General features: G+C 41.2%; 1 protein-coding gene across 1 annotated transcript in view; it reads right to left on the bottom strand.

Annotated features, from left to right (window-relative positions):
- COL2A1 (collagen type II alpha 1 chain) overlaps positions 1–20,138 on the bottom strand; it is an 89,017-nt gene that overhangs the window by 21,672 nt on the left and 47,207 nt on the right. The window contains exons 24-40 of the mRNA XM_070934977.1: positions 17,509–17,562; positions 15,953–16,051; positions 14,329–14,382; positions 13,097–13,195; positions 11,880–11,933; positions 10,689–10,742; positions 9,707–9,760; positions 8,952–9,005; positions 7,136–7,180; positions 6,909–7,007; positions 6,360–6,467; positions 5,632–5,685; positions 3,631–3,684; positions 1,887–1,940; positions 1,144–1,197; positions 917–1,024; positions 194–247 (exon numbers count right to left, since the gene is read on the bottom strand). Of these exons, the coding sequence (XP_070791078.1) occupies positions 194–247; positions 917–1,024; positions 1,144–1,197; positions 1,887–1,940; positions 3,631–3,684; positions 5,632–5,685; positions 6,360–6,467; positions 6,909–7,007; positions 7,136–7,180; positions 8,952–9,005; positions 9,707–9,760; positions 10,689–10,742; positions 11,880–11,933; positions 13,097–13,195; positions 14,329–14,382; positions 15,953–16,051; positions 17,509–17,562 (1,152 nt within the window). The remainder of the gene's footprint in view (positions 1–193; positions 248–916; positions 1,025–1,143; positions 1,198–1,886; positions 1,941–3,630; positions 3,685–5,631; positions 5,686–6,359; positions 6,468–6,908; positions 7,008–7,135; positions 7,181–8,951; positions 9,006–9,706; positions 9,761–10,688; positions 10,743–11,879; positions 11,934–13,096; positions 13,196–14,328; positions 14,383–15,952; positions 16,052–17,508; positions 17,563–20,138) is intronic.

Here is a 20,138-nt window from a genome sequence, read left to right as displayed (position 1 = left end):
TATGCACTGTTCATCTACATAGCGGATAATTCCCCTTATCGTTACCCACATCATTTTAAAGAACGGTGTCACAGCACATCTCATTCACACTAGTAGTAGGGATGCCATAAAGGAAAGCTGTGAACAATGAGCATTAACGCTATGCTTTTGGGCTGCATGGGGAAAAAAAAGCAATTGATTCCCAAATACTCACTGGGGGTCCTTGTGCACCACGAGCTCCTTTTGGACCTGTCACACCAGTTGGACCCTGTTAAAAAGCAAAATGACAACAGGAAATCGGGATGTTTTTCATGCACCTTTCATCACTAGTCTATGTATCATCATTTTGTTCAGCAGCAACTACCCCAGTTCTTCCACCCCCTCTGAGAGATCTCCCAGCATTCAGAAGCTATGCCTGTGGTGCTGTTGGATATAGTACTAACTTCATGGTAAAGGTAAAGGTTCCCTCGCATATATGTGCTAGTCGTTCCCGACTCTAGGGGGCAGTGCTCATCTCTGTTTCAAAGCTGAGGAGCCAGCACTGTCCGAAGATGTCTCCATGGTCATTTGGCCAGCATGACTAAACGCCAAAGGTGCACGGAACGCTGTTACCTTCCCACCAAAGGTGGTCCCTATTTTTCTACTTGCATTTTTACGTGCTTTCGAACTGCTAGGTTGGCAGAAGCTGGGACAAGTAACGGGAGCTCACCCCGTTACACAGCACTAGGGATTCGAACTGCCGAACTGCCAACCTTTCTGATTGACAAGCTCAGCATCTTAGCCATTGAGCCACCGTGTCCCTCTTCATGACTTCATGGACAATGTGTTAAACCTGTGTGCACTTTTGGGTTAGCAACTGGAAAATCCCTGCTTTACAAATTCTGTGTGTGTGCGCGCACACACACACACTTTCAATTCAGGAAGTGGTTTCACTGACCTGTGGACCGGGAGCACCAGATGGCCCTTGTGGACCAGGGGATCCAGCATCTCCTTTCTGGCCAGATCCACCTTGCTCGCCTTTAGCACCAGGCTGACCATCGGCACCCTGCATTGGGGAGAAAAGTGGGAGAGGCGGGGGGGAGGGAGAATCCACAATGATTAGACTTCGTGGACCATTTAATAATACAGAAGTGTGACAGATTGGAACTGTCATGCGATACTCACAGGGGGGCCAGCAAACCCAGCGGGGCCAGGAGGTCCAGTTTCTCCACGCTCACCCTAAAACAGAAAGAGCAGTCGGGAATGGAAAGGAGCCGAAGTCACAGAGCTCAACCACACCATAGCTGGCCAATTTCTTTAGCTGCAGGGGCAGTTCTGTTTTCTAGAGACTAGTCCGGGGATAGGATCTCTCCAGCTGTTCCACAGACAATGGGATCTGTAATAAGGCTGCTGTGACCCAACAGATATGCTTCCTACGGCTCAGACATTATAAAGCAATTTTTTAGGAATACATTGTTTCCTAAGATATTCTCGGAGATCTTGCAAATTATCTTTTCAGAACAGCCCACAGGGTAGCTCTGCAGCACTGTGGTGTTCTTTTTTAGACACTGTTGCTATTCTGCATTAATAACAAGAGTGAGCAGCTTTTCCTTTCTACAGCTTGGAGAAATTCATGAATTATCAGCTAGTCTCTAATGGGCTTTTCTACTGGTAGATGCTAATCAGAACAGCCAGAGCCTTCCGAGTTGATCTCTACATAGTGCAATTGGGGGGAAAGGGAGCCAATTTTCTCTTCATATGGGAAACAATTCCATAAAAGTACATCTACATTTGTCCCTATGCTACCCATAGGCGTTTCAATAGTTTCCTATTAGGATTTCTATAATGATGTGGGCCAACCTGAATCTCTTTCCCCCGTTCACCCCAACAAACTTCACTGGAAGGTTTCACAACGAGAGCAAACTTACAGGGGCACCCCGAGTACCAGCAGCTCCACTTGGGCCAGGGGGACCTGATTCACCCTGCAGGGACAGAAAGAAGATGAAAATAAGATCATGGAGTGTTTGTTGCTGAAAGAGAATCTCTTCCGCCATTGCCAAAGGCGGTAGCTCAGAACACAATATGAGATTAAATGGCTGGTAGGATGAATGGTGCTGAGTTTTCTTAATATGATCAGAAGACGCATTAACAGGTAGTCCTCGACTTACAACAGCTTGTTTAGTGACTGTTCAAAGTTACAACGGCACTGAGAAAAACTGACTTATGACTGTTTTTCACACTTATGACCGTTGCAGCATCCCCATGGTCACGTAATTTACATTTGGATGCTTGACAGCTGGTTCATATTTATGACGGTTGCAGTGTCCTGGGGTCACGTGATCCCCTTTTGCGACCTTCTGACAAGCAAAGACAATGGGGAAGGCACTTAACAACCGTGTGACTAATTTAATAACTTCAGTGATTCACTTAAGAAATGTGGCAAGGAAAGTGGTAAAATGGGGCAAATCTCACTTAACAAATTTCAACATAAATTCTGGGCTGAATTGCGGTTGTAAGTTGAGGACGACCTGTACTGTATAATTACACTTTTAATATTTTGCTAGTTAATTTATTTAACAGAGCAACTAAACCATTGGGCACCACAAGGAATTAAGAACAAGAAGACAATTCTTGCTCATGTCACGATTGTATTGTAAACCGTGCCGGTATAGTAGGGGGAAACTGGCTGAGAGTTGCATACACTGTGGAGACCAGCCAAACTAACTAAGGATAGAAGATAAATGGATTCCACTGAGCAGGACAACAAAAGAGCCAAAGTAAATAGATCATTAGCAACGTGTTCTTCCTACTGAATAGTCCTCATTGCTAGAACTTCTGATTCTGGTTTCTTCCTAAACCCCAGGAAGCGAGGAAATTCAGATGCACAAGAAATCAATAAGTCCATCAATGTAAACATGACAGGGTTATCAGTACAATTCTAAACTTATGAAACCAAATTGATACTTCCTCCCCCATGTTTTCCTCATCTCTCTGGATCTAGATCTGGATCTAAAGCATAGCTAATGTAACTTCTTATTGTGTTTACTGTTCCATTTATACTTTTTGTCATAAAGAATAGTTTCTAAGGCTCCTCAAAGGCATAGAAATAGCTATTAAGGCACTTTAAAAAGACTTGTGGTGGCGCAGTGGATAGAATGCAGTACTGCAGGCTAATTCTGCCAACTGCCAGCAGTTCGATTCTCACCGGCTCAGGGTTGACTCAGCCTTCCATCCTTCCAAGGTCAGTAAAATGAGGACCCAGATTGTTGGGGGCAATAGGCTGACTCTGTAAACTGCTTAGAGAGGGCTGTAAAGCACTGTGAAGCTACATATCAGTCTAAGTGCTATTGCTAATCCACAGTCACACCCCAAATTCTCAATGCCGGGTGATAGGAAACATTACAGTGGTGGGTTGCCCCCGGTTCGGACCAGTTCGCAAGAACCAGTAGTAAAACCAGCGGGAGGCTCCGCCCACTGCCCCGGATGTCATCATAGGCGATATGCGCATGTGCGAGCAAAGCACGCACGTGCGATCAATTGCGAACCGGTAGTAAAAGTAAGTAGAACCCACCCCTGAAACATTACTGTCGAAGCAGAACTATTTAGAGAATTTACATGTGGCCTCTAGCTGTCTACCTGCCACATGACCTAACAAGAGACAGGACCTCTTACCTTCTCTCCACTAGGGCCAGCAGGACCGGTAGGACCAATGGGACCACTCAAGCCCTGACAATGGAGAAAATAAAGAGTTAGATATGCTGATACAAAGCAAGATCAAAGGTATCCCAACCTTGTGTTCATATCCTCACCTATTAAATTAAAATAGGTCCAAATCAAACTAGTGACTTCCTTCATCCATTTCACCCTTTTTCCTTGAATCTGCCCATTTATTTTACAATTCAAAGCCATTCCACACACGTAAATTGCACAAAACACAATGCTTCGATCAAGTTATATTGATTTTTCTATAGCGCCGTCAGTGTTCCTCCGCCTGATCTAATGGCCCACTAGAAAATAGAATGGTAAACATTTTTCTTAGCTAGTTATTCCCAGCCTTTTTCTAATTTAATACTGTTAGCATTTCAACCACAGTATGTGGGTTTGGATCTCGGGCTGAGTCCACCATGGTTCCTTCCTGCCTCTGTTTCCTTCCATATCGCGTTATCTAATACAGTTAAGGAATGAACAGAGGCCATTCAGCTGCAACATCACCATGGCAGTAAAATACTGAACAAGATTTGGGAACTAAATCCTGTTCATGGCCAACTTCGATCCTCCATCTAGTTCAGCATATTGGAAAACATGTGTTGTGGCCCGCCAACGGAGCTGATGGCTGACTCAGACAGTGAGGAGGTTGGGGAGGAACATGGGCCAGTCCTGGAATCTGGGGAAGGTTCTGATGAGTGTTCTGTGTCGGAGGCAGAGATGAGGCCAGGGCTGTCCGACAGTTATCAGCTGCCTTCGGAGTCAGATATCAGTGGGGCAGAAGAACAGCTGGAGCCTGTTCCCGATGTGCGCATGCACAGAGTTGCCAGGAGAAGGGAACAGCTAAGGAACAAGGGCCGACTCAGGAGTAAAGGCACAGGTGGACGGTGAGTGGCCCCTCCCATAGGGAATAAAAAGGAGCGAAAGGGGAGTGGAGTTTGCAGGAGACAATTAGTTCAATTCATTAGGGTGAAGATCTGTTCCTGACTTCTTGCCAAGTAATTGCTGCTACAGGCGTTTGGAAGATATCGGCCTGGCCACTCTCCAAGCCTGATAAAGGTCTGTAGTTGTGAAATCTCATGAAAGACTGTTTGCCGGGACTTTGCTGGAGGGGAATTCCATTTAATCTATATAAAAGAGGTTTTATCGGGATGAGGAGCCTGCTTCATGATCTTGGGAAGCCTAGGTCAGAACAGCATGAAAATAAAAGGCTTTGATTGGGAGTCCAGGATGTTGTCCATAAAAGCTCCCACCTCCTGCTGCCATTCCTCCATAAAGGAGAAGATGAGATGTTACCACCACAGCCTGTATCTTCCTAGTGTCCCAATTCAATACTTGGGTCCATTGCCGATGTGCCTTCATTGAACACACTGGGCAATGGACCCCTTATGCCTTTGTCCCATAATACACTTGGGGTTACAGTTTAGCAAGCTAAGCACTTATGACTTAATTCTAAAGCTTTAAACCTTAACTAAGCCTTTTTTTAAAATTGATCCTTGATTAGGGATTTGGGTCTTCTCTCCATTGGAGAAAACAAGGTGCTACCATCACAGACTGTATCCTCTTGCCTAAAGAAAACACAGGACAACACCGGAGTAAATTATCTAAGGGCGGTTGGATGGTAAGGAGGGCTGACTCTGAAAAGGGCGAGAAGACTTGCTCAGTAAGAATATCTCACTCAGTAAGAGAAGCTTCATCACACACACCAACATAGACATAAACACACATGCAAGCACACCCCAGCTTTAACAGTATTAGAATATCCTGCAGTTTAATCTATTTTAATTAAGCTCTCTGTTAGATTAATAGTTATTGTCAAGGTTCTCTGGAGCTTGGCGCTAACGAAAGTCTAGGATTATAGACCAATATGTTACATATTCCCCCTCCCCACCAGCCATCCACTTATTTCATTAACTAAAAATGTTGCTGCCTTAAGAGAAGAGAAACTGATTTCTGCTGTGGACATACTCGGCTGCCATCTTTGCCAGGAGCACCTTCTGGGCCTTTCTCACCAGCATCACCCTGTTGGGAAAATACCAAAGAAATAATGACTGTAAGTAGCCCATATCAACTTGGAACTCTGATCCCTTAGATTGCGATTTTCTGCTGTTGTCTATTGTTTAATTTTACGAAACTTTAAGAAAAATGACAACATTTATTTAAAAAACATAGTGTTATTATTTTAAAAAAACATACAAATTAAACAGCAATATAACTATTCCTTGTGTGTCCAATCACACTTGGCCAATAAAGAGTTCTGTTCTGTTGTTCTGTTCTATTCTATTCTATTCTATTCTATTCTATTCTATTCTATTCTATTCTATTCTATTCTATTCTATTCTATTCTATTCTACTCTACTCTACTCTACTCTATTCCATTCCATTCCATTCCATTCCATTCCATTCCATTCCATTCCATTCCATTCCATTCTACTATAATGCCACTGTAAATAAAAATCCATAATTAAAACACCTAACCTTTTTTTAAAATGAAGATATATTTTAAAAACATTTTATTAAACTATAGAAAGAATTTAAAAAAACTAAAGAAGAAAAAACACAGGAAACTGGGGAGAATTAAAAAAAAACATTATAAGCAACTAAACAAAACCCAACACTTAAAAAAAAAAAAACAGCAACTCCAACTCTTGAAAATATGGTGCTATGAAATTTTATGGAAAATTGCTACTACTTACCCTGTCTCCCTTTGGTCCAGGAATACCTCCAGCTCCTCTCTCACCAGGCATTCCCTGCAGACCTGGGGGGCCTTGGGCTCCAGGTGGCCCAGCAGGACCAGCTGCACCCTAGGGAAGAAAAGCAATATAGGTTACAACATGGAACTGCACTAGATAATAGTCAGAGGAGAGCCAGCTTGATGTAGTGGTTAAAGCAACAAGCTAGGACGTGGGAGTTGTAGTCCTGCCTTAGGCATAAAGCCAGCTAGGTTACCCTGGGCCAGGCTATCTCTCTCTCAGCCCTAGAAGGGAAGCAATGGCAAACTTGGCAAAAAATTGCAGAGAACTGAAGTGGTCTTCTCCAACCTGGTGCTTTCCAGATGTGCTGGATTTCAACATCCAATCCACCAAAGCATTGTGGGATTTGATTAAACACTTCTGGTGGGCACCAGGCTGGGGAAGAGTCCAATGCCTTTTGTGTGTGTGGGGGGGGAGGGTTGGCAGTCACTAGGCAGCAAAACGTATCAGCTTCATTACACAGTAAGAAAATAAGGCAAAGAAGCAGCCTACCTTGGGTCCATCAGTACCAGGGGTACCAGGAAGTCCTCGACCACCAGCCAAGCCTTGGGCACCTGCAGGTCCACGTTCTCCTGGGAAGCCACGTTCACCCTAGAAGGGAGAGATTTTCCTTAGTGCCATTGAGATTCTATACAGATAAGTAGTGAGCCAAGCTGCTGTTTCAGCAGCTCCACTTATGAGTAAGTTCAGGGGCTCAAATTGAACTGTAGGTGACTTACTCTGGGACCAACGAGACCAGGAGTACCAGCTTCTCCAGGAACACCCTGAAAACAAAACAAAAGAGTTAAAAACAGAAGGAGAGGGGAAGAAGCTACTAACGTACCTTCCTAAAACTTGCACGTCTCCCTATTAGCCATTAAGAAATATGGCAAGCTAAAAAAACAAAATCCATAGATCCAGGTGAAGAATAATTCAACTCACACATTAACTTTTAATTTGGATGAACATCTTTTCAGCTTTTTCACTTTTAAACATTACTTTTAAGCAGGGTTGGGATTCAAATAATTTAACAACTGGTTCTCTGCCCTAATGACCAGCTAAGTAGGCATGGCTCGGTGGTAATGTGACTGTGTGGGCGTGTCCAACTCAACATCACTCACATTGTAACACCTTAGCTGTTACAATGTAATAAGGATTAACCAGAGAGGCAGTTTCTGTAAGCAGGGCAATAAAGATTAGGCTAGAAACACTAGAATGTTTCCTTCCTGCCTTCCTTACAGGATTAGCCCTGTAAAGTGGAAAAAAAACAAAATAAGATTTCTTCCAACAACCGGTTCTCTGAACTGCTTAGAAAATTAACAACCGGTTCTCCCAAACAGGTGCGAACTGGCTGAATCCCACCACTGCTTTTAAGGTCATATTGAGGGAAAAGAAACCTCTACAAGGCAAAGTCATAATGAGAATTATATTCTGGAGACATTGCTTGTCTTTCTGATCACACACGGCCATGGTTGAAAAGTTTGATCAATATGATGATTCTGTCTATTATTACAAATATGTTAAGTGGTTCTAGGAATACCCGAAAGTCAAATATCAGCATTTTGGAGTGATGTATATTGCTTCCTGCACTGAATACCTACTGAATATATCAGCAATGATTCGTAATTTCTATTTAGGAGTAGCAGAAAGTTCCTTGGCACCTTGAAACATCTAATTTACTTTTCATACTGAAAATCTGTTGGTTGAATATAAGCAGCTTTTCAGGGGACATTTTAGTCAACATTCTGTTTAATTCTTCTGCTGGTGATGTCATTATGAGGATGAGCTTTATTATTCTATTATTATTACTCTTCCTCCATCACCACATTCAAAACTGGAAGCATTATATATCAGTAATGTTACCCATAAATCTTAATTTCTGATATAACATCCACAAGCTTTTTCTGATTGCTGCCAGATAAACCCCACACTGCGTCTACATTCAAACTCAGTTAACTTTTCTAGAGAGCTTCAAGCATAAGTTGGATGGTTATCTAGCAGAGATTTTCTAGTAGACCCTGCATTGAGCAGTTGATTGAACGAAATGCTTTCTACAGTCCATTCCAACCTCTATGATATTATCCCTTACAGACACTAGTTTATCAGCCTGGGGATATTCAGCATGCAAACACAGAATGCCCAGTGCAAACTAATACACTTCATGAAGTATATTTTTTTCATCAGAAAAATGATATCATAAGAAACTCCTCTCAGCTTCACTGCAGAATTCTGCAATTCTATTGTTTGGCTTAGCTGCTAATGAATAATTTATAATCCATTGGGATCAGGAGGGACCAAGTTACCACCCCACCCATCAAAAAGTTGCTTTTTTCAGAAGAATTCTTTTGTTGCACCTGACCACTACCCTTTCAATGATTAGAGACTATTTAACTAGTGCGTTCTGAAAGATGTACAGTACATATATTATCCTCAAGCTCAATGGAAAATTCAATCTACTATTTTGAACCTATAGAAAAGATGTAGGAAAGAATGCATGTCGGACTGGTAAGTATCTATGTTGTATGTACTAAATGGGGATTGATATTTATTACTTACTTGGTCACCTGGTTTTCCACCTTCACCTGGAGGGCCTGCGGGGCCTGGAAGTCCCTGAAATCAAGAGGTTATTTTGGTATTAGAAAGTCTCACTTCATCCTCTTCGAGAAGTAACATCCTACCCCAGCTAAATGGAACCAGTGCAGGGAAGAGGATTTTTAGATCCAAAGGAATAATCATTTGTTAACCATCAAACATGAACTAGATTGGACAATAGTATCCCCTTACCTAGATGATGGGACAACTATGGATACATTCCTGTTGTGGCTCTCAAACATCTGCAACAAAACTACATCTGCCTACCTGAGCATCTCTGATTAATATATAACCCCAATTCAGCCTCATTCATTCATTCATTCTTTCTTCCAGAGTTTTTTTTCCCCTGTGCAAACTGTGAGACAAATAGCCTTTGGGATATGCCAGGAATCCAGGAAAAGAGGTGATAGACAGACTAAATAAAAATAGTACTTTCCTTGTTGCCTCCCTAGTACCTGATAAAATTATGTTAGCAGGAAGTTATCGTCAACAAATGCAACCCTGAAAATATCTATACATCTATGAGGAACAAATAAAACTCAATATTATAGACAGATTTCATGTGCTTTCAGCAGGAATTGGGTAGTCTTTTCCTTCTGCCTGTGTCTATTTATACTTCCCTGCACAAGCAGATTTACTTGCTAGGACTGGAGTGGGGTGGGGTGGGGGATGTTCTCCAGCATGGTAGTAAAGGCTTGGAATAGAATTTCTGTACTTACTTGGAATCCAGATGGTCCAGGGGCACCCTGTTCACCTCTCTCTCCAACAGCCCCCTGCAAATATCATCATCAATAACAACAACAACACTGTGAGTCTAACAAGAAGTGGAGAGATATAACTCATGTAAGCAAAAATCAGAGATGACCTAAAGATTACTTATAGTTATGTCTTAATAAATGGGTTCATAATCTTTTCCATAATGGACCACCCACCATCAATGTATCTACTAAGCTATTGGAAATCCCTGAATTTCAATCTAGTTACATGTTCTTTGTGTAACTATTGTGTTGAGCCCTCAGCAGTACAACGCCAAGTTCTATTACTCATTACTAATGAATTCTATGGTTCTGCTTGATCATCACCATCTTCTCCCATAGCTTCATTTCCCACTTGGCTGCAAAATTCACATTCTATCCATAAGTTAGAGCTCTTATATTTTTCATAGCAAAACCACAGAATTTGCAAACATGAGCAATAGAAATGGACGTTCTACTGCGGAGGGCTCAACACTTGATGAATTATGGAGACTGGATTAAAATTCATCTGCATATTGAAAGAACATGGGTCACTCTCAGACTATTCTATCCCACAAGACTTTTGCAAGGATAAAGTGGAGTATGAAGAAAACAAGATGTGACCCTTTGAGATGTTTACAGGAAAAAAAATAGCTATAAATGTAATAAAGAAATCATACAGAATACCCGCCCTGCAAATAAAAGAGAATGAATGAGAAACTAATATTGTACCCAACTAATTGACTCCAATGAAGGACAGTGACCTTTGCTTAAATAATCTGCTGAGTAAACACTTTCTGATCATAACAAGCCAATAGGAAATCCCGCCAATCCTCATAAAGGCTCAGTCTCCCTAAACGTAAGAAAAGATAGGATTTGGATTTTGCCTCCTTTCTGTAATACTTGTATCTAGGTAATATGTAGATGGCATACTCCCCTCAAAAATAAAAAGAAAACAAATACTCACAGCAGGTCCTGGTGGTCCAGCTGCTCCTGTCTCACCATCTTTACCAGGAAGACCCTGAGAGAAAGTGGGGCAGACAAAAAGCCATCATTGATCACTGTCAATTCTCCTTCCATTACCCCAGAATAAAAACAGTTAACATTCCTTGCTCTGAGAAGAGGAGGAGGAGGAGGAGGAGGAAGAGGGAGGAAGAAGAAGAAGAAGAAGAAGAAGAAGAAGAAGAAGAAGAAGAAGAAGAGGAGGAGGAGGAGGAGGAGGAGGAGGAGGAGGAGGAGGAGGAGGAGGAGGAGGAGGAGGAGGAGGAGGAGGAGGAGGAGGAGGAGGAGGAGGAGGAACAGGAACAGGAACAAGAACAAGAAGACCGTCCTTTGGGCATTTTTATACATATTTCTGGAATTTCTACATGCTGTACTTTTAATAATTCTCAAAGAGAAAAATGTTTGGCCAGACAAATATGTCAAGGTTTGTCAAAATGGAGTAAAATGTGTAACTTTTGGAAAAATCTAGGATTGTTCCTTCTTGCCCCTCCTTGCTGAAGGTAGCAGGCACTCCAGTGTGTGCACCTAGCAATTATAGAAGCGTAGCACAGATGCACTTCAACACTGTACATGTGTGCATTGGCTGCTCTGTACATAAGTGAAAGGAAAGAGACATGCATCTATATTTTGAGGCTTCTAAAGCATATGCATAATTATTATGTGCATAAGTCTTCCAATAGTGCAACTCTGAACAAACAAAATTATTTTTCAAAATAGTTCAAGGTTCTGCATGCCTTTCCAGATAATTCTAGCAAACTAATGTTTCATTGTTAGAAATTGGGTTGATGAGCATCCTTGTGAATACATTTGCGGGAAACTTAAAAGAACAAAGAACAGTTTTACTTACATGGAGAAAAACGCAACACTGAGTTTGTATAACTAGATTTAATGTGCTTCTGTGCCACAGCACTGATTTGTTTGCATAGTTGGTCGTGAGAATTACTTCCCAAAGCCTCTCATCACTGCATCTCAGTACTTAGGATCTCTGCTAACATCTGCCTTATACAGATGTGGAGTAAGAAGGCAAGAAGAGGATGGGTTCTTCTTTGAGATGATATGAGTTATTTTTTACTACAAGGTGTGGCTGTGTTCTTTAACTTTTTAGAGAAAGTATTTAAACAATTTTTAACGGTAGAGGGACAGAGAATAAACTCACTCGTAGTCCAGGAGCACCAGGTAGTCCCTTCTCACCAGCTTTACCAGCTTCACCCTAAATAGAAAGATGAACAAAATAACTTATAAGCACATTTTACGAAAGATAAAAGATCCACCTGGAGACCCTCTACATCTCAAACTCTGTGTCCTCCTATCCTACCTTTTCTCCACTGATATAGTGTTTTATACGACTACAGTAACTATTTGCCTTCATTTGTGATTACAGTAACTACTGTACCTGGGAGAAGAGGAAATAAGAAGAAACCAGGAGACAATTTTTTTATTTATAGGACTTAAGCATAGTTGGGAGAAAAAGGGGAAAAATATAAAATCAGGTAAACCATCTGATTATGGTTAAATAATTAATTCCTATTTCTGGTGATGTTGAATAAATATCTGGACCAAATAGTGCACTTTTTTTGGAAATGTCTAATGGGATAAACTTTGTTATCTAACTAAGGAGTGATTATTTTCTGGTAATGTTAAATCCTTCATTTCTTTTTTGTAATGTTTTTATTGTTAAGAGAGAGAGAGAAAGAAAACCCAGAGTAAATGGAAAAGAGGGCTATACATTTATGTTATTAGGTATTTTTGTTCATTTATATTAAAACTCTGCTGATTAATAAGGAGAACTGAAAGTTTAAACATGAGTTTATAGAAAACAGGGTGAGGTATGTAATGAAGAGTTATTTGGTTGTCGTTTAAGCAACAGTGGTGAGTTGTTAATGAGCTAATTTTTGCGAGAAATTAAAAGAAACATAATTTTGATTTTGGGATTTGATAATTAAATTATATGGGATTATAGAAGTAATGTAGGCTATTGTTAATTTTAGAGTAAAATTTGGTTGTATTTCTTATCTATAGCTGTATCAAAGAAAGTCAGAAGCCATTCTTTTTTTTCCCCTTTCCTTTTTCCACACTTTTATCTTGTATTTGGTTGATTCTTTCCTTTCTACTTTCTTTCTTTTTTCTTGCTTGTTTACTTTTTATTCGTGCTTTCAAAATATAACAAAATCGTATTTTTAAAAAAGGACTATGGTAACTACCCAAATTGGGGAGAGCAGAAAAAGTATGGGAAATAAGGGGAAATGTTGACTAAGTTGGAGAACTCAAGAGACCTTTCTGTTAGCTGCCCAAATGTCAGCTAACATTTGCTCCCTATTTCCCTTCAAGCCTGCCTGGGCCCTGCTTCTAAGAGTCAAATACAGCTTCACTTACATTAGCACCTTTGGGGCCTGGGAAACCCATGACACCAGGCTGACCACGAGCACCTTGAGGACCAGGTGGGCCAGGCCGTCCATCTTCACCCGGAGTACCCTATAGAGAGGGAGAAAGGTATAGGCATCCACTGCTAAAACTGGTAAATGTCAAGCACTACAGACCTAGCTCCGTAGAAATGTTAACTTGGCCTGGAAAAGAGGCTGTTTATTTTATTAACCGGTTTTAATAGGTCAGTGTAAAATTGGTCCCTATATATAATGATATTCATTCACTCTTCATGCTGATTGTTGTACAGTGATGGGATCAATTCCCCTATGAAAGTATTCAAAGAGTTATTGTAGTCTAGAGCAGAGGTCCCCAACCTATGGACCACTGCCCACTAGTGGGCCGTGAGGGGTTTGCAACTGGGCCATGGAAACAGCAGGTGAGCGCATGCACATACTTACTTGAGCTCCATTTGTGTGAGAGGTAGACACACCGCTCGCGTAAATGGAGCTGTGCACACACATGCACACTTGCTGGTCGCTTTTACAAACCACCCCTTCCCCCTGCCACCCCGCCAGTCCACAAAGCTGGAAACTTTGGGGAACTCTGGTCTAGAGGTAAAATTGTTGGATTACGGGCTAGGAAGTCGCAAATTTTAAGCCATCAGTATCTAAGGAATTATACTAGATACATTTTCTTAGCCCAACCTACGCACAAATCTGCTTTTGTGGGGATCAAACAAATAATAGATCCCCTATAAGCTGACCTGGCAGCAAGGCAGAATACACATCTTACTAATCAGAATATTAAGAATAACAACAATTGATTCATCAAGCATTGAAACACGTATTTTCATGTAAATATATATAGATTTCTGTTGCTACCCCTTTCTTCATCCATCACAATCACAACCAGGGTTCACGTACTACAGGCTATTGGCTTACTATATTGGCTTAAAGCCCCCAATATGGTTTATAAATCATGTCATATGACTTATTACGTTGTGGAAATATGGCTGTGTGTGGTTTAGTCAATAAACTATGTGTAAGCAAACAACGGCTTACTGTAGTATGTGATGCAGGTCACAGCTTTAAATCCAACTTCAGTATTTTAATTTTCCACACAAGTTAACACAAAGGAAATGTTTGCAGTTCTGCCTTATTTTATCATCATATTCATCTATCTTAACCATGTTCTCAAATATTCTGCATGCCACAAGAAGAAAAGTACAGAATTTCACTTACAGATGGGCCAACTTTGCCTTGAGCACCAGCATCCCCAGGGCGACCAGTGAGACCCTAATAAGAAGAGGAAAAAAGGAAATTAAGATAGTTTCGGACTTCTTCAAGTGTTGCCAAGAAAATTAATTCTGATGTTAATTTACCCAGTGCTTTCATCGTCTCAAGCCTTAGGAATAATAGCTGAAGCAATATACCCAAGATAACTGGCTGAAAGATTGTAGAACCTGTTTTTTTTCTTTCTCTTTCTTTCTTTCTTTCTTTCTTTCTTTCTTTCTTTCTTTCTTTTCTTTCTTTCGTTCTTTCTCTTTCCATCCATCCATCCATTATCTATCTATCTATCTATCTATCTATCTATCTATCTATCTATCTATCATGCCACCCATCTCACTTTCCAAAGCAACTCTTGTCATCTTTGTCTAGCCAAAAGAGTATAGCATTTTAAGTGACAGATCAAAAGAAATCACAAATAAAAATGATCCTGTGTTACCACTGTAAATACAGATACAGCTGCAATTGCTACAGTCAAACCGCTCATAACTTTTTTCTGTCTGTTTCAAGCAGTCACTCATTCTAACTCACACCTGGCACTGAAAATGGGGCAGATCCACACATTTAAACCTGGTCCTTCCTGCAGAACTTTTCTGAGTCAAGATTGTTCAAACAGGGACTTTTATGGACACAAAACTTAATCTGGAAGCTCTGAGAATTATGGATGCCACAAAACTGCCTTAGCATATTTGAGCTGCAAAAAATGGAAAATTAAAAAAAAATTCTGTATCCACTTGATGCCATCTAGTGGTTACTTACACCTCATATCTAAATTGCTCTACTACACTACAAGTATGTATAGGCTTCTCCTCTCCTCTAATTCTAATAATAATAATAATAACTTCAGATGGTAGTGAACATAACTGCAGTGTCCATCAACTGTAGCATGCAATGAAATAAAGCAAAGAAGAGGTATACAGGTTGACATGACGTTATTTCATTCTGAAGTTGCACCAGGCATTATATACCCTAGTATATTTTTAATCAGATACAAAATGCAAAACACCTCCACACTGCCTCTTACAGACAGCCCTCATTAAACAATAACTATTGAGTCTGGCAACTTAGTTGTTAAGTGAAGCAGTCACTAAGTGAAACTGTAACTATGCTTATAATTGATCTTACTTCAGCTTTTCTTTGCTTTACAGACCTGCTTCGGAAGGTCATAAATGTGAGGATTGGTTGCTAAACGAGGCAGGTGCTAAACAAGGAGTGTTTGCATAACCCCTTCCTTTAAAAAACAAAGCAAAAAAACTCAAAGCAAAAAGTACCCAATTCTTTAGAGATGCTTTAATCCATCTGTATAAACCCAACCTGGAGCCACAGCAGTGTGAATGCTTTTTGTTTCTCTACACAAAAAGAATGTCTTCTACTACTTGACACCATCTGTGTTTCAGGTGTATTACTGCACATGTTTTATAAGCAGGCTTGATTCACTTATATAAATAGTACCAATACTAAGAAGACAGGCCTTCTCAGTGATATTCTTCCACAGTGATGTGGGAATCCCTAGGTTAATTGTTCTTCACCCTTTGGAGGGCATCACCTTTATATGGCTTATTCAATTCCACATTCTTACCCGGGCACCAGGGAGGCCAGGTTCTCCAGGTCGTCCAGGATCTCCAGGGCCACCTTTGGGTCCCCCAAGGCCAGGAGGGCCACGTTCTCCAGGAGCACCCTATTTAAAGAAGATTTAAGCAAGAAATACATTAGCCGAAGATTTTATGAAGGATACCAGGAAAATATAGTATTTGGCCCAATAATCTACCATCACTCTGGACATGCCTACATTATACAGGTAGTCCTTGAGTTATGGCCACAACTGAGCCCAAAATATTTGTTGCTAAATGAAACTTTTCTTAAGTGAGCTTTGCCCCATCTTACGACTTTTCTTGCCATGGTTGTTAAACGAATCATTGCATTTTGTTAAGTTGGTAACATGGTTGTTAAGTGAATCTGGCTTCCCCCATTGACTTTGCTAGTCAAGAAGGTTGCAAAAGGGGATCACTTGGCCCCGGGACACGGCAACCGTTGTAAATATGAACCAGTTGCCAAGCATCTGAATTTTGACCACGTGGCCAAAGGGATGCTGCAGCAGTTGTAAGTGTGAAAAACAGTCAGACTCATAAGTCACTTTTTTCAGTGATGTTGTAACTTTGAATGGTCACTAAATGAACTGTTGTAAGTCAAGGGCTACCTGTATATATTAAAGAGGTTTAAAACTCATTTAATTATTCTGACATCCTAAAAAAAAATAGAAGGGGTGAGCAGAAGATAAACTAAGTTTGCAATATATCTGCATCCTAACCCTTAATGATTTACCTACATCTGTAGTGAAACAATTCCTCCTCAAGCTACATTACAAAAGACCGTAGAAACCACAAATGGATTTTATTCAGTCATTAGATTTCTCTCCTACCTTTTTTCCAGGAGCTTGACTTGGTATACCCAGCACTATCTCCTCCAATTCCCCCACCCCCACCCCAAAGATAACAAAATAGTGAGATAGGATGGAAGTGACCAGACCAAATTTACTCAATGAACTGACTCTAAGGCTGAGCCTGGTCCTAAGTGTCTTATTCAATCCTACTTCAGTAGCTAAGCTACCACACCACATTAGTTCTCCCACAATGATTATGAAAGAACTTAGAACTTTATGAAAGAACTTTATGAAACAACAAAGGACAATGAAAGAAGTTAATTCTTTAGTTTATACTGAATTTGGGATTTCTTCTTTCTAAATGCGTGTCTTCTGCATCCGAATCCAATTGGTAAATTATGGATTTTGGAAGTAAAACTCCACAGGATTGCTCACCCCTATCCTAAACACTATACATCTATGAAAAGGATGAGGCGGTGAACTTTTCCAAAGAAAAATGTTAATCAATTGATTCGAAAGATATCTTATGGCATGTCCAAAATGTGCATACTATGTTTTCTATGAAAGAATGCACGAGCTAGGAGACTTTTAAAGGAAACACAGAATGCCATTTTCATAATTCAGATTGCTATTTGTCAATATGGATAGAAAGAAAAAAAAAACAGTCAAAGAACACAAAGAAAAAAAAACAGTACCATTTTTCTATTTTTTAAAAATTGTTATGAAAAGGCAGCAAGTTCTTTGGACTCACTCACTTTGGGGCCAGCTAATCCATCCTGACCTGGGAAACCACGATTTCCAGGGGAACCCTGAAAGCAAAAAATAATTATGTCAAAGTCAAGGACAGAATCATCATTATCAAAGATTCAGCAGGAACTCTGGACCACTTCTTTTAGAACAAGGACACAGCAGAAGCAAGATCCCTCAGCAGGCTATCATCCAGGGGTGGGTCCTAAATTTTTTTACTACCGGTTCTGTGGGCGTGGTTTATTTTGTGGGCGTGGCTTGGTGGGGGGTAATGTGACTGGGTGGGCATGGCCAACTTTTTTTTTTTTTTACTTTTAAAAGCATTTTTTCTACAACCTTAAGAGGTTGCAGAAAAAAATGCTTTTAGAAGCCTCTGATGATCAGGCAACTCAGCTGGGATCGCCAGAGGCTTTTAAAGGCATTTTTTTCCTACAACCTCTTCGGCTGAAAAAGGTTGTAGAAAAAATACTTTTAAAAGCCTCTGACAATCCCAGCTGAGCCGCGCGATCATCAGAGGCTTTTTTTTTTACTTTTAAAAGCATTTTTTCGGCTGAAGAGGTTGTAGAAAAAATGCTTTTAAAAGTAAAAAAAAAAAAAAAAAAAGAGGTGGGTGGGGTAAGCGAGCGGTGACCGGGCTGGGGACCAGTTCGGGGGCATGGCCAGCCAATATTATTACCGGTTCTCTGAACTACTAGAAATTTTTACTACTCGTTCTTGCGAACCGGTGCAAACCGGGAGCAACCCACTACTGCTACCATCGCTGGGGAGTGCACTAATAATATAACTACTATACACAAGAAATATCTTGTTCCAGATCTAAATAATATAACCTGTTCTAGGGGAAGAGCCTTGATGCTCCTAAGATCATTTTAAATAGTAGGGCACAGGGGTGAAACGCTACCAGTTCAGACCGGTTTGGGCGAACCGTTAGCGATGGCGGCGGGTGGTTCAGAGAACCGGTAGTGATGGCAGCGTGAGGCTCCGCCCACCCTCCCGGTTGTCGGTACTTCCTGGTTAAAACCTGTTTTTTACCCTCTGCATAGGCGCAGAAGGGTTTGCGTATGTGCAGAGGGTCCGTGCAAGCATGTGACGCACACACACTTCCGAACCGGTAGGGAAGGTAAATAGATTTCACCCCGGTAAGGCATCTCTATTCTTCTATTCCCAGATGTACATTCTTGGAATGCCAGTTTGGCATCTGCCCTTGTCATAAGAGCCAACTTATTTTCCAATAGAAAAAAGGTTTAAATTGGAAAATTCAGTACTCTTCAGAATGTGAGGCAGGCCATTTCCCCACTGGAAAGACGTTGGGCATTTTCCTCTTTCCAATCCCTGCATATCCCTACAGGTGTTATGAAGCAAAGATTGAATTGACAACCATACTTCTCCCTTTCAATAGCCCAGGCAAAGCAAACAAGGATGGAAACAATAAAATTCTTCTCTCGCACCACCATGGCCCTAGATTTTTAGAAGAGAAATGGAAGTATAAAGTGTGTGATGTGTGTGTATTCTATTGCAACATGGCCACTTAGAGCAAGTTACATTAATTATATTTCTATGAATGTAACAAGTAACAGCAACAAAAGGTTGTATACTCTGGCCAAGAGTTCTGACCAAATACGATTTTCTCTTAAATCTTCTGTGCCATAATGATCCAAACATTTTTTACACTTAAACACAAGTTCGCTCTACCGGGGCTATTGCGTTACAATCTTTAAAAGATCAAGAGGCTGCTATTTTGGGGTCCAGAATTCAATGGCCTCAAAAATTTATATGTCACTAACGTGACATTATCTTGTATTATCTACTGGGTGGGATGCCTTTTATTCGAACAGTTTCAATCAAAATGGCCATCAACTGTTAAGACACTACCTTAAGCAACTTCCAACATGAGTTTAATTAATCCTTTGCTTGGAATTTACGGCATGGTGGAGAGCCATTGCCCCAGTTGGGAGAAGGGTTCAAGCAGGGAATAAACTTAGATTTGCTACATAAACACAAGAGGGCCAGATCTGAACCCCTGAATGCCTTTGAGCCTTATTTGGTCTTTCCCAGGCACATGCTACTAGTCTGAAAATGATTCCTGTGAAATAGACATAGAACAATAAAGTAGCTAGTTTAAATTCTACACATATGGGTCTGATTGTTCGCATGAGATACCACATGGCTTAGAGCACGGGTGTCAAACTCAATTTCATTGTGGGCCACATCAGGGTTGTATTTGACCTGGGGGGGGGTAGGCTAGGGGGTGTGGCCAGGGTGGGTGTGGCCAGCTTGATGTCACTCATCAAGGCTCCATTTTCAGCTGCGATGGCCTCCTGCAGCTCTCTGCTAGTGAAAATGGAGCTCGGGGAGGCTGTGTGTGGCCCGCCCAGACTCATTTTCGACCGTGATAGCGTCCTGCAGCCCTCTGCCAGTGAAAACTGAGCTTGGGGAGGCTATGCGTGGCCCACCTGGGCTCCGTTTTTGGCTGTAACGGCCTCCTGCAACCCTCTGCCAGCAAAAATGGAGGTTGGGGAGACCGCGTGCAACCCACCTGGGCTCCATTTTCACTGGCAGAAGCACCATGGGCATAGGCACCGTGGAAACTTTGCTGTTTCCAGGGCAGGCCTGTGGGCCAGATCTAAGCGACCCGTGG

This window comes from Pituophis catenifer, unplaced genomic scaffold (assembly GCF_029215685.1).
Source record: "Pituophis catenifer annectens isolate HBS135680 unplaced genomic scaffold, rPitCat1.0.hap2 SCAF_2, whole genome shotgun sequence".
Classification (NCBI taxonomy): Eukaryota; Metazoa; Chordata; class Lepidosauria; order Squamata; family Colubridae; genus Pituophis; species Pituophis catenifer.
The sequence above is the reverse complement of the archived record's forward strand: the minus strand, read 5'-3'. Positions and strand labels throughout refer to the sequence as shown.